This window comes from Prunus persica, chromosome G6 (genome assembly GCF_000346465.2).
Source record: "Prunus persica cultivar Lovell chromosome G6, Prunus_persica_NCBIv2, whole genome shotgun sequence".
In the NCBI taxonomy this organism is placed as follows: Eukaryota; Viridiplantae; Streptophyta; class Magnoliopsida; order Rosales; family Rosaceae; genus Prunus; species Prunus persica.
This window is the reverse complement of record NC_034014.1, coordinates 29,864,579-29,878,388: the sequence shown is the minus strand read 5'-3', so window position 1 is coordinate 29,878,388 and position 13,810 is coordinate 29,864,579. Positions and strand designations below refer to the sequence as shown.

Below are 13,810 nucleotides of genomic sequence, written 5' to 3'. Positions count from 1 at the left end.
AGGTTACTCGTAGAAGATGATAGTTTACAAATTGTCTTTGTCTTGTTTGCTTACTTCAGAAAAGTAGCTTTTGACTTCCTGGTTATTAAAACAGCGATGCTTTGTGCAATGAAATTGACTCGAAAGTGCAGTTATTAAAGTCATGAGCTTCTGCAGTTTCCGTTGAATTTTTCATCTGCCGGTATTCAAATTCAACAAAGTATTCCAATTGAATTTTCCATCTGCCTGTAGTCGCGGGTTCCCTAGCTTTTTGTTTGGGTACCGAAAAATGGTGTAGATAGAATGGAGGAGCGCTAAAGTGGCATCCACTCAGAACATCAAGTCAATGCTTACTAACATAGAAAATATCAAAAATGAAACCAAGAATATCAATTGATAATAACCAAAATCCAACTCAAAATTTCTTAACAAAGAAAGTCTGACACCACCTAATAAATTTTACAAATGAATGTATTTTTGAACAACCAACCACTATAACAAAAATAAATAAGAAACTTAAATAAGTGATATCTTACAACTTGAGGTAACAATTGAACCAAATAGAGAGAGAGAGAGAGAGAGAGAAGAAAGTGGGGGTGGCTGAATGTTACGGATGTTATTATCTTTCAACTGGACGTGGTTAATCATCTTTGAGCAGGCAGCTATTCCGCATGCTACGATATGGGGCAATGGGGCTTGCACTCTGACCCATCATTTGTTTAATTCATGAACACGCAGACCGTTTTTGTTTTTGTTTTACTACTGGCACAAGGTACCCTGACACCGACAAGTTCAGAATTTTCCGTCAATAAAGTGTAGGTGTCACAACTGCCACAGTTTGTTCAATATACTGATTCTATGAGTCGTCAGTCCTGTCTGATTGCCAGCTTAAGAAGAATCTTAAATTTCCTAGTCTATTCCTGCGAAGAAATACAAATGCAAAGGTGAAATTTCCATAGGTAATGGAGACAAGAAAAGAAATTATGCAGAACAATAAATTCATCATTTGATGCCTTGGAACTTGTGATCCATACAAACAAAGTTATGATGTTTGATCTGAGAGAGTCTACGGACTTAGGATTGGTGTCTCAGCTAGTATCTCAAAAATCAAATGCAACACAAATGATAGTATCCATGACTGCATGTGAAGTCAAAACAAAAAATCTTTGTGATGATTGCTTATAAGTCGTTTAGGATCTGCACCCATGGTTATTGTCATCTGCTTCAACTATATAATTTTCAGTCTAAGAAACTGAGGCTAACAAGATGCTTCCCATCAGCCCATCACACAAATTCACCATAATTATTTTAGGGAACTCATACTCATTTTAGAACTCTAAGAATCTTTACCCAGGGAGGATATTATGCCATATTCCACATCTAGCTTGCACCATCAAAGGAAAAGGTAAAAATAAATAAAGCTACACCAAATTTACTATCTTACCCGAGTTGAACTCAAAAGGGAGCCTCAAGTGATTCGTCCCAAACTTCGGCACTTCCATTGGAGGCATCTTCAACATCTTCTTCCATAGAAAGTCTGATATATTCTCTATGCGCAAACCGGTCCCACTCTGTCAAGGTTGGATTCTCGCGTTCCTGTACACATCAAATATCAGCAAGGCAGTCACCAACAATAGTAAGGCAGTCCGCTAATCTAACATTTTTATCTGGACTCTTCCAATTTCAAATCATGAAAGGATTATTTGTTTTCTGTACCTGACGAATGAGAAACGGATCACGAGTTTCAAAGGCCATGAACTTGTTAAGGTTGAAAAGGATGTTGAAGACACTTCCTGAAAGCTTACAGCCTTTCAGGTCACGGAGTGTGATATAGCTCTCATTCTGCAAGAACAAAACTTCATGTCAACCACAGTAAAACCATATCTAACTAATGGTGCGTTTGGAGAAACATGCATAAAAGATTCCTAGAATTCCATTCTTTTATACAACTTTCTTGAAGCAATAAACCTAAAAGGAGGAGAGGAAAGGAGGGGGGTTACTCAAATATAGTAAGAATTGGAAGGCAGAATAATGTGTATAAATTGGTTAGTCTTGGTTTTGATTGCTCATGTATAAGTGATCTTTATCTCTTTTATAATGTATTTCGATAAGGACTACGTGTCCTCAGCCTAGTACATCCAGGTTTTGTTAATAAACTTCAGTTTATTCTCCAAAAAAATAAAAAGAAGAAGAATATAACAATAAAAAGGAACAGTCAGAAAAAGGTACAAATAGGAAAAGGCAAACCTCTGGTCCAATCATGTCAATTATCTGGCATAATATATCCTCAAAGAGAACAGGCTCTTGGGCCATGCATTCCATTCTATGCAATTGCTCCTCATAAAAGAATTGCAGTTCATTCCGTGTCAGAACTCCATTTCCATCCAAATCTACACACTTGAACCTAACAAGAACAATGTAGTGTCACAGCTACTAGGCAGCTGATAGAATAATTAACTGAAAAAAGTTAAATCAAGCAGATCTTCCATCCACCACTTTAGTAAACTGAGAGCACACATTCAATTACAATTAATTAACAGCTAAAGGTAAGAGGTAAAGATATACCAGAACTCAAGGCTAGGCTCGGACGATTTATCCTCCTCTGACAGAATGAAGTACACAAAATCTTGATATCCCATCTTTCCCTCAACCTTGCTAGTAAACTTTCTTGCAACCTGGAACCAAAAAAACTCATTTAATACATAATCAAGACTGCATGTTTTTGTCTTCCTATTACACAGAGAGAGAGAGAGAGAGAGAGAGAGAGAGAGAGAGAGAGAGAGAGAGGACCAAGATTTAAGCTTTTATTGAAAGAAAGGTTTTTCTTGTAGTCGGTCTGACACAAAAGCTTCATGACACAAACCTGAGAAAATATTCTGTCAACAATCCGGTAGGTAAGTGCATGGTTACCATATCTTATTAGGTTCTCTTTGTCGATAAGGAAATCATGGTCCGTATCCAGCTCCCAAAACTTGCAGTATATAACATAAAAATGCTCATAAGAGAAGTACCTGTAACAGATAATATAAGAAATAAAGGGGTTAGAAGAAGACCAAAAAGTTTTGATATCAGATATTGTACATAAAGATGCAGCGAGGAACACACTCTAGCACACTATTCCAGATTGTGTGAAAGAAACGAGACATGGTGATTCCTCATTTTACTGCTCACACTTTCAAACACAAATAAGTCCCTATCCGGAATCTTTACCTCAAAACCTTATTGATGTCCTCTTCTTCATCCGCATGTTGCATTGCATCAATCAAGTTTCCACGTTTCAGCTCCCTGAGGGTGAGATGACCATTCCCAGATCTATTTATGTAGTAAAATATTCTGTATATTACAGTTTCAGCTGGCCCATTGCAATATTATCTCGTGTTAAGGTTTGCATCATGCTAAAGTTATTGCATCAATCATAACCAGAGAAAAAAAATGGAATACCAAAACAGTATAAGGAAAAAGCTGATTATAGGTGGAGAACAAACCGTATCTTTCTTGAAACTCAGGTGTGCTCTGTAAGAACTCCAACCCTGGATGAGTTGCCAAAAGTTCTCGAAGGACAGGTTTAAAGTCATCCTGATATCAAACAGGAGTAGGATTTAGGATAGTAGGTAATGCACAAATTGCATTTATCATGATTCATATTTGTAGAGATATAAGGTTGTACATAGATCTGTAATAAAACATAAAAGGAGATGAAGAAAATAAAACAAAACAAAAACCTGAGTAAGGTACTTCAGATCTGGTTGCTTTAAGATTGAATATATTTGAGTAGCTATATCCATCGTCAACATGTTGCCATTGACCCAATAATCAGTAAATGTATCCCTACAAACAAATTAATTGAAAAAGTAAGAGCATGGACATAAAATAAAACGCAATAGGGCAGACATGGACTGGGGTGGGGGTTGGGGTAGGGAGCACACTTAGGAAACTACATTCTTTCACAAGCAATAACAGAAAGTGAATAATACCTTGTTACAAATCCAGTGCTATTAACATCAATCTTTCGGAAAAGAGACGTGGAGAAGAATGAAGGCAGCTTGCAAACTTCCTTAGCAACTGATTTAAATTCTGATATACCAGAGAGAAAATTACAGCTCATTCCAGTAATACCACATAAACTCATATCTTATGTATATCTCACCTTGCATCTGCAGTCCGTCCACGTTTCCAGAGAAAAACTGATTGATTCTAAATAAACATTGCTCCTTTAGTTCATTTGGAGGTGGGCGACCATTTAGAAAGTAAAACTGCAAGTGGTACAAAAATCCAAGTTAAAAAAAATTACTAACCTTCTCCCAAAAAAAATCGTTACACCTAGTTAAGTTCAAATGAAGAAAGTGCATAAGAAATTATATAGCAAAATAGTAGCACCAGATTGCTGGAAAACATCAGGATATGTCAAACCTGAGGTATCAATTCTTTAACTGGCTCACTAACTACTTTCAGGGGAGAACCTAAATTAGAAGGGCCCGTCCTCTGTTTCATAATGCGAGGGGAGCCAGTTGAACTTCTTGGTGACAGTGGTGGTGCACTGCCCGCTGGAAACATGGAAGGCAAAGCATTGCCTGCAGTGGCATGCGGACTAGAAGAGTTGCCATGGACAGTTAAGGATCCACCTGCCTTTGCTTCAGCGAGCAATTGTGTCACCTGCAGTCATAAAGGCAGGAAACATGAAATAATTATCATGCACCACAAAAGCAAGAAACAATGTATAGGATATACAGCATACGTTTCCTAATTAAAAATGCTTAAAGAAGTGCTTTAAGGCATTCGTAATTACAAACACCGCGCTTTACAAATTTAATCCCTTTTTACATGACTGAAATGTGCCCTATTATGCTTCTTCAATCACAATGACATCGTTTCTGAACAAATTCAACATCATGGGCAGGAAAATGACTATATACAAGAATAAATTCCGCACCATTATTTCTAGCTCACATTATTTTCACACATTAGCACAAATACATATACAAATCCATGCAAATTTTATGTGTTCAAAACATACACATACAAACACATAAATTATTATTTCAATAGAAAAAACCAAGCTCATCAAATTCAATAAACAAAAAATGCAGCCAGAAATTCTTTGAAACCCAATAAGATGCAAAACCAATACAATGCAAAAAAACAAACAATTTCAAATTTTGAAGACTAAAGGGGTTTTTAAGTACCAGACGATTAGTTTCGGGAAGCGAAAGCCACTGCTCGAAGAGCGACTCGACGTAGCTTGGATTCGATTTGAGGGCCAAAGGGGACACCTCCGTAAGTTGCAACAACTCGGAGTCAAACGACGCCGCATCCACCGCGATTTCCATACTCATCGATGCACATATACAGATCACAGAACCCTAGATTCAGAATTCAAAGCCCAAGAGCTTTATAAATAATAAAAATTTGCTTCAATGCCTTTTTATGTGATTGGAAAAGGGTAAGATTTGAAGTGGAAGAAACACCAGATCCTTGAGGAATTGAAGTGATTAGCGAGAGAGCGAGAACGGGAGAAAGCGAGGGTAAATGAGAGAGATTTTCTTCGTCGATTGATGCACTTTTAGCTCTCAGAGAAAGAGAGAGAGAGAGAGAAAGAGAGAGAGAGATTTGTAAAATAGCAATAGCAGCTCAAATTCTAACAAAAAAGAAAATGCGAAAAGGCTCGGAGAAGAAAGATGTATACGTGTCCCAATGGTTTAGGCTTAACCCGAAATCACCTACGACCAGTCTCATAAGTTTTCCTTTGCAGCTTATTTTGACAAACAAATGGAAACCTTCCACCTGGTTTCTTTAATGAATTTACCTTTTTGTCCCACTATATCAGATTCCAAACTGATCACTCACCATGTTTATCATCCTCCATATGCAATAAACACTCTCATTTTCCCTCGGCCTTTTCTTTGTATTTCTCGGCAACCAAACACAAAACCATGAACGAAGACGAGCTGCGTTCCGAAGCAAAAATGGTCGATCTTCTGAATCAATTCGAACATATCTTGGAATCCGATCCTCACATGTAAGTCGTTCATACTTTTATGTAGCAAAGAATCAAATGATAGCAGGTTTTGATTCTCTGTTTTCAGTGATGCAAACTTCACGTTTGCTAAAATGCCCAGCATAATTCTTTTTAATAGCTAGTTTTTATTGGTTGCTTGGTTGTGTGGCGGAGCCACCATGGGTCACTGGGGTCAATCGACCCCTTGGAAGGGAAACCGTGAAAAAGGCTGTGGAGGTCCTGGTGCGAGCTTCGCCATGTTTCAGCAGCAGCAGCGAGTTGCCTAGCTGGTTGGTATCATAGAGCTTCACACGCCCTGCATTCATGGATTTGATGAGCTCAATGGACCGGTTTGGAGATGGAAAATTGTTGCCTAGGTGCCCCTAGTTTATGCCAATTTTGCTTGAGATCTCTGCAACTGTCAAGTGGAAACAAAAAAGGAGTTAATGGAAACATTAAAGGGGCACTCATATTTAGCAATCAGCAAAGTGATGATTTTAATTTATATGGTCTCACAAGCTTACATGAAAGACCCAGGAGAGGAAACAGAAACCAAAGGTTGCATTTGGTCTCTTGCTTTTGATCCTTTTAGAACTGGGATATATGGTTTTGCAGCATAGAGCCATCTCTCATGCATATTTACATCTTTAGACCCCAAATGAAATAATGTTGGAACTAATGGTTTTAGAAAGGGGAGACAGAATGCACAAGGTGTGAGTATGTTAAAATAGAGCTGAGATTAGATAATTTAAATGTCCATACAAGAAGTGATAATTTTTCAGATTAGCTGAGTGATCTTTGTGAGAGTGCAAAAGAAATCTTGATTTCTTTTGTTTAATACGCGGCCAAAGAAGGAGTAGCATAGAAACAACTTACAAGTGATCAAGTGGTATTGATTCATAAAGGAAAAGCCAAATATTGCATATTATATATGAATTATAATGTTATCGTTTCATTTTTACAGGTCTCTTTTGTCTAAAAAATATTTGTGAGCTTTTACATGTCGACCCCTGAAAGTAAAATTCCTGGACCCGCCAAGTATACTCATTCTTTTGCTTAAATCTTTTAAAGTTTATGCTTTTGGTGTATTTGTATTGTGGGTGCATTATGATTTTGTGTATAGCTTCTCTTTTTTAAAGGGTTCTCATATATGTTTTTGGAATGTGTAGTTATGCCACTGTCTTATATATTGTATTGCCACTTGATTGAACCCAGCGATGAGGTGGGATTTGTTCACCCATCCCAGTTTTTCAAGCTGAACGAAGAGGCAGGTCATTCCTTACCCTCATCTGACAGCACAGCTGATGAAAATTCAGTTTTTTGGAATGAGGATCATAAGTTGGGGATTTCAACACAAGTTCTTCTTCCATTATATAAGGCATCTAAGGATGCGTTTATGACAGCCAATAGACAGTTTAAGGAACTGAACAGCACCTCTGATGTATCTGGGGCTGAGAATTCTCTATGTACCTCACTGTCTTTGGATGACAGTATTGAAAGTGCCATCATGAAGCATAGCAGGGCTCTTTTGTTGCTAAGTTGTGATTTCGGCACTGCATGGCATTCCAGGTCTTCCTTCTTTTCATTTTTGGTTCAGTTATACTTGTTTTCTCTTTGCTATACTTGTTCAAACATACTTTTTTTTTAATATAAAATCAAATATGCTTGTGAATTAAACTTAAGGCAACTACATGCCCTACCCGTACAGAATCAAGGATCATGATATGTTTATTTGTTATCTTATGCCCAATTCATTATGTGTGTGTGTATTTATGTTTTTGAAACAGTGTCATGGCACCTACTTGATTTTGTATATTTGACACAGGAAGATCGTGGTGTTGGAGAAGCATAAGCTCTCATCATTACTGGATGAACTTCTCTTGTCAGCACTTGTTCTTTCATATTCACCTAAGTCTGAGTATGCTTGGAGCCATAGGTAACATTTTAACAAAGGTTTTTTACATTATCTGCAAGAAAAACATTGACAAGTGTAGTTGGTTATTGCCTTATGGGTACCGCCATAGTTGACTTCAAGAAGACATATAGGGATTTAAAAACATTTTAACTATGGGTACCGCCATAGTTGACTGCATTGATTTATATATTCACACGCATGTTTAATAACTGGCTTGAAGTTTCTTATTTATAAGTATTCAGCTAGGTATGGTTTAATCAAGTCTCTCGTTATAGTTATTTATTTATTTATTTATTTTTCCCATATAATGGCGTTAGACTCGAATTTTATGAACATATCGATCATTGCAGGAAGTGGGTTATCAAATCAATTTCTGAAAAGTGTTCAACTCTGCCAGAGATTGTGACCAAAGAGTCTGAGCTGGTGGAGAAAATAGCTGAGGTTTAAATTCAGTTCAGGGAACTGCATACTTTTAATTTACAAAGGTTTACTTAAACTTTATCAAGATTTATTATCACATGTGTTACTTGTGGTCATTCTCTTTATTGCTTTCCTAGAGAAAACAACACAATTCTTATAATCTGTCCATGTGACAGTCAGCTTGTCAGTGAAATAAGATTTCCAATTAAGCTGCCAATTTTTCTGTAGCAAACTAGCTGATAATATCTGTAATTCACTCTCTTTGTCCAACATAAAGCACAGTGTTCATGGATAGCAATGGTTATTCCTTATGGCATTCCACAATTTCCTTAGGTGTTTACTTCTTTTATTGGGAAAATGATAATTTTCCCTGTCATTGTTTACTATTTTATAATTAGAATATTTCTTTACAGAAGTCAAAAATGAATTACCGTGCATGGAATCATCGTTGCTGGTTGGTTTCCTACATGACAAGAGAACAGGTTAGATCTCATCAATTTTTTTTTTCTTTTTGGTGGGGGAATAATTCAGGTTACCTTCTAGGACTCTTCATATTGTATTGATGTGAACAATTATGAGCCAAATTGCACTCCAATAAATTTGAAAAGTGCAAGAAGAGAATTCTATGTTAGCCTTTGATTCTCAAAAAACATGAATCTGATTTCCTCTGCTGAAACTGTGACACATAAGTTTTTTGGTTTCATTCAGTTTCTTATTCCAACATACGTACTTATATTACGGGAAATCCATTTTGCCTCTTGGGGGTAATGTGAACTATATGCACCCTAAATGTGTGCTTGCTTGCCGTTTCTTATAAAGAAAATGTGTGCTTGCAGTTGCTACATGAATTAAAGAGATCCAGAAACTGGGCCAACTTGCATGTTGCGGATCATAGTTGCTTCCATTATCGTAGTGTGAGTCTTTGTTTTCTTTTGTTTTGCCTCCTCATTAAAGATTCATTGATCATAATACCATGGTATGATCTTGGCAACAAATTTTTTAACTGTGATCTTAAATCATCTTTTCCTTAAATAATGTATAAATCCTCACAAAATGATGTTGCCTCAGTTTGATGTGGAGTTATTGTTCTTTTGTATAACACTAATTTTGATTGATAGCTAATCATTGTAATTCTTCTTACATTTGTGTGCATGGAATTAGCAAGGCATAGGTTTAAAAAAGAACACAATGCTCTTCATTCTCGGACTAGCAAGTTCAAATGAGCTGGACTTTAATTCTCCTCACGATCCTTGTTTCTATCGTTTTGCAGCAGCTAATGCTTAAGATTTTAGAGGACCGATGCTATGAACAAGAAATATCATCTTCTGGTTACAGTGTAGAAATATATCTACTGTGGAAGGTACAAATCTTCTTTCATCTCTTTTCGACAATTTATGACACCATCACTTTCTGTAGGCAAGCATTTTTTTAGATACCTGGTCAGTGCTCTGTTACTTACATGAACTTTTCTCATTTATTCTTGTATCAATAATATCAATTTTTGTCTTTTCCTTTTATTTGAAATTACATTTTCATTCACTGCTTAACAATGTGGGCATGATAGGATGAACTTGATTGGGATGAAATGCTGATAAAGCGCTACATAGGAAGAGAGGTCGGTGATACACATCTCTTAATTGTAACAATATTTTCCAGGAACATGGTAGACTTCATTTCACCAATTATGTTAGACCCCGCCTGAGTTTTCATTTCTGTGGTATTCACTGTAAACAGGCTCTATGGCTTCATCGCCGCTTCCTTTCCTTATTTTGGATAAAGCATTTCTTAACTGATCACACTGGTCTGTCCGGCCATGGGAAGCAGAAAACCAGCATGAATAATGACTTCAGCGTATTTATGGATAATGAGTTACATCTCCTCCACTCCTGCTCAATCATTCCAGATAATAGCTTTGACGATTACCAAGCACAGGCTATGCATTCTGCTACTTACATGTTATGGTTGATTAAGGTAATGGAAATTTTCCTCCATATGCAATTTGTCATGACTTTACACAGTCCTCTTTGATCAAGTTGCCTGGATGCTTATGTTACTCTTACCTGCATCAGCAAATCCCTGATTCTTGTCGGATTGAATTACAAGAGAAGCTCAAAACAGAAAATCTGAAAGCTCTGCTGAATAAGGTGTGCCCAGAAAGGTCCTCAACTTGGGATTGTTTAATGGGCTACGTTGAAGCATCTGACCATTAAATGGGGGAGAGTTAGACCCTGGATCAATTCTTAATCTTGACCGATCTCCCGATATGTTACATCACCTTTTAATACATACGCCCATATTGTTAAAAGGATGTTGTATTATCTTGATTGCTGAGTATCAGAGCAGCCTTGCAAAGAACTGTGTTAACGGATGTATCCAAAATTTACTTTACTAATTTTGCGTTGTATAAGGAAAGGATATATCAGAGACTTACAATAAAATCATGGCATGTTAACGGACATTTTGTAGCACGCAGACTAACAAAAACATTCCTATATTGCGGAATTATAAGAGCGAAATTGCAAATGAAGTACTCTCCTGTTGAAGCCAGTGCTTATGGGAGTCGCACGTGTGCTGGAGTCGCAAGTGTGCTCGTGGGCGACTCCAAGCAATTGATGTATGAGGAGCTCGCAATGTTGAAATCACTCAATCAACGGTGAAAATTAGCAAATTACCCACTTGGGTGTGGCCCACTGTCTTAGCATTTTTAGCTCACCTTCTGCTTGGGCCATGGGCGAACAACTTTGCTACTAGAACCGGACCCAAGTTTCGGGAGTTCAAGTAGTTGTGTCCAGGCCCAATACCCAAACCTTGCAAGTTGCAACGTACGAGGTGATTCCTTATCTTATCCATAACACTTGTCCTGAAATCCAATCGATTGGAACCCTTGTTTGTGATATATATGAGGTAAGAACTCCAACCAGCAACATCACCTTCTCAACTGCCAACTTCCAATTTGGTTTGGTCACCTTGCTTGCTCCCTGCACATTTACAGCCACTCTCTCCATCTTTCCAAGTTTTATGCAAAACGATTGTCCATGACTTGAGCGCAGAAACACCATCAATGACAATAGTTTCCACCAAGTTCTTGCCTCAGAACCTCCACGCAACCACCGCCCTGCTGAAACTCACTTCCCATTCACCTCACACCAACGCTGCTGTGAGCTGCAGAGTGTGTATTTCATCAAATGGTAGAAACAGCTCCAGAAACCTAACAAAGGTAATGGTTTCTGCTGAAACAAAACCAACCCATTTGCCAAACTATGATATCAAAGAGACCCATTTGATCAAGGTCCTTAGCAGGTCTTGCAAAGCAGGCCAGTTCAACGAGTCACTTTACTTTCTTGAGCTTATGGTGAACAAGGGCTACAAACCTGATGTCATTCTTTGCACAAAGCTCATTAAAGGGTTCTTCAATTCGAGAAATATCGAAAAGGCCATCCGGGTTATGCAAATCTTGGAAAAATATGGTGAACCTGATTTGTTTTCATACAATGCATTGATTAGCGGGTTCTGCAAGGCAAATCGGATTGAATCAGCAAACAAAGTGCTTGATAGAATGAGAAGTCAGGGATTTTCACCTGATGTTGTGACCTACAATATAATGATAGGGAGTCTTTGTAGTAGGGGCAAGCTTGGGTTAGCTTTGAAGGTCATGGATCAGTTGGTGAAGGACAATTGCAGGCCAACTGTGATTACCTACACAATCTTGATAGAAGCAACCATTGTTGATGGTGGAATTGATGAAGCCATGAAGCTTTTAGATGAGATGCTATCAAGAGGGCTTAAACCTGACATGTATACTTACAATGCAGTTATTAGAGGAATGTGCAGAGAAGGGATGCTGGATAGAGCTTTTCAGTTTGTTAGGAGCTTAGATTCCAAGGGCTGCCCACCGAATGTAATCTCGTATAACATTTTGTTACGAGCACTTTTGAATCGTGGTAAATGGGAAGAAGGGGAGAAGCTAGTGACTAATATGTGTTCAAGAGGTTGTGAGCCTAATGTTGTGACTTACAGCATTTTGATTAGCACGCTGTGCCGCGATGGCAAAGTTGAGGATGCGGTAAACGTGTTGAAGATTATGAAGAAAAAAGGGTTAACTCCAGATGCTTATAGTTATGATCCTTTGGTTTCTGCTTTCTGCAAGGAGGGGAGATTAGATTTAGCAATAGAGTTCCTGGATTACATGATATCTGATGGTTGCTTGCCAGACATTGTTAACTACAATACAATCTTGGCTGCTTTGTGTAAGAGTGGAAAAGCTGATCAGGCTTTGCAAATCTTTGAGAACCTAGGTGAAGTGGGATGCCCTCCAAATGTGAGTTCCTACAACACCATGTTCAGTGCACTGTGGAATTGTGGAGACAGAGTAAGAGCTCTGGGAATGGTATCAGAGATGGTAGGCAAGGGAATTAAACCTGACGAGATTACTTACAATTCACTCATATCATGTTTGTGCAGAGATGGGATGGTAGATGAGGCTATTGGGTTGTTGGTAGACATGGAAACTGGCGGTTTTCAGCCGACAGTTATCAGTTATAACATTATTCTTCTTGGATTGTGCAAAACACGTCGAGTTGTAGATGCCATTCAAGTGCTCACGGAAATGGTTGAAAAGGGATGTCGCCCGAACGAAACCACCTACATTTTATTGATTGAAGGAATTGGTTTTGCAGGATGGCGAGCTGAAGCTATGGAGCTTGCCAACTCGGTTTTTAGTTTAAGGGCTATTTCTGAAGATTCGTTCAAACGTTTGAATAGAACCTTTCCCATGCTTGATGTTTTCAAAGAGCTTACCCTGTCTGAGATTAAGAACTAGCTTTTGGTATATATTTCAGTGCATTTTCAGTCTCTCATGGACTTTTCTGAATGTGTTCTTGCTAGTTTTGCATGGTGCCCTGAAATCATTCCATGTTAACTGAGAGTAGATCCTGAATGTGCAAAGGGTTCAGATTACAAGTGCGGCATCCTTATAAAGGAAAAGGAATGAGTTGTAGCAGGTAATTCAGCGATGGACTACAAATGAAACAAACATATGCAGCTGGATTAAAAGACCATTTTAGGTTCCAGACGAAGTTCGAGGTTGTGCCCACTCAACAATGAGCAAATTGCATTGCAGGGCAGATTTGGCAATACCTGGAGGGTTGATCTTTTGCTTTGCAACACAGCACAGAAGAACATAGCAAACTTTAGTTTGTTTTTTAAACCTTTTCAATTTTATTTACTAATGCAAACATTTGCTCTAGAGACATGTTTTTCTCCTTTTATAGTATCTAGTTTGTTTTTCCTTCCTAACATTCACTGGAAGTTTTTGGGGCTTGTCTTGTGAACCAAAAAATGAAAACAAGAGGACCCTAAAATATAAGAGAGAAGATACAGTTTCCCTCCCCCTCTTTTATCTCCGGGAGCAAATCTTGAATGGCTAAAGAACCAGTTGTAATTCCATCAGTCTCATGACATTTAGCGGCGCCTAAAATCTAGCTATTAAATAGATATCATAA

At 38.0% G+C, this 13,810-nt stretch overlaps 3 protein-coding genes across 6 annotated transcripts; 2 read left to right on the top strand and 1 right to left on the bottom strand.

The window, feature by feature from the left end:
- On the bottom strand, positions 346–5,637 carry LOC18773559 (probable serine/threonine protein phosphatase 2A regulatory subunit B''delta). The gene is made up of 13 exons (XM_007208400.2): positions 5,163–5,637; positions 4,390–4,632; positions 4,127–4,232; positions 3,954–4,053; positions 3,702–3,807; positions 3,465–3,555; positions 3,190–3,331; positions 2,843–2,990; positions 2,545–2,654; positions 2,227–2,383; positions 1,696–1,821; positions 1,424–1,575; positions 346–899 (listed from the first exon to the last, which is right to left on the bottom strand). The coding sequence occupies exons 1-12, from the start codon at positions 5,310–5,312 to the stop codon at positions 1,435–1,437; spliced, it is 1,620 nt and encodes a 539-aa protein (XP_007208462.1). The 5' UTR covers positions 5,313–5,637; the 3' UTR covers positions 346–899; positions 1,424–1,434.
- On the top strand, positions 5,838–10,765 carry LOC18772116 (protein prenyltransferase alpha subunit repeat-containing protein 1). 4 transcript variants are annotated; one of them, XM_020566067.1, is made up of 11 exons: positions 5,922–5,995; positions 6,114–6,532; positions 7,190–7,543; positions 7,800–7,910; positions 8,240–8,330; positions 8,723–8,791; positions 9,146–9,223; positions 9,580–9,669; positions 9,874–9,924; positions 10,044–10,280; positions 10,379–10,765. In XM_020566067.1, exons 2-11 carry the CDS (start codon positions 6,333–6,335, stop codon positions 10,517–10,519), a joined length of 1,422 nt encoding a protein of 473 aa, XP_020421656.1. In that variant the 5' UTR covers positions 5,922–5,995; positions 6,114–6,332; the 3' UTR covers positions 10,520–10,765. The 4 variants fall into 4 exon arrangements, with proteins under 4 accessions (XP_007206644.2, XP_020421657.1, XP_020421656.1 ...); XM_007206582.2 differs by lacking the exon at positions 6,114–6,532 and having other exon boundaries at positions 5,838–5,995; XM_020566068.1 differs by having other exon boundaries at positions 5,894–6,532; positions 9,583–9,669.
- On the top strand, positions 11,045–13,607 carry LOC18774594 (pentatricopeptide repeat-containing protein At3g04760, chloroplastic). The gene has a single exon (XM_007205056.2). It carries the CDS (start codon positions 11,371–11,373, stop codon positions 13,126–13,128), a length of 1,758 nt encoding a protein of 585 aa, XP_007205118.2. The 5' UTR covers positions 11,045–11,370; the 3' UTR covers positions 13,129–13,607.

Bases quoted from the DNA above. Each gene is read 5' to 3' on its own strand.
- LOC18773559 (XM_007208400.2), bottom strand. From the start codon at position 5,312: ATGAGTATGGAAATCGCGGTGGATGCGGCGTCGTTTGACTCCGAGTTG. The intron at 4,633-5,162 runs GTACTTAAAAAC...TTATGACTGCAG, and splicing joins TTCCCGAAACTAATCGTCTG to GTGACACAATTGCTCGCTGA. The intron at 4,233-4,389 runs GTTTGACATATC...TACCACTTGCAG, and splicing joins TTAAAGAATTGATACCTCAG to TTTTACTTTCTAAATGGTCG.
- LOC18772116 (XM_020566067.1), top strand. From the start codon at position 6,333: ATGGAAAATTGTTGCCTAGGTGCCCCTAGTTTATGCCAATTTTGCTTG. The intron at 7,544-7,799 runs GTCTTCCTTCTT...TATTTGACACAG, and splicing joins GGCACTGCATGGCATTCCAG to GAAGATCGTGGTGTTGGAGA. The intron at 7,911-8,239 runs GTAACATTTTAA...CGATCATTGCAG, and splicing joins GAGTATGCTTGGAGCCATAG to GAAGTGGGTTATCAAATCAA.
- LOC18774594 (XM_007205056.2), top strand. From the start codon at position 11,371: ATGACAATAGTTTCCACCAAGTTCTTGCCTCAGAACCTCCACGCAACC.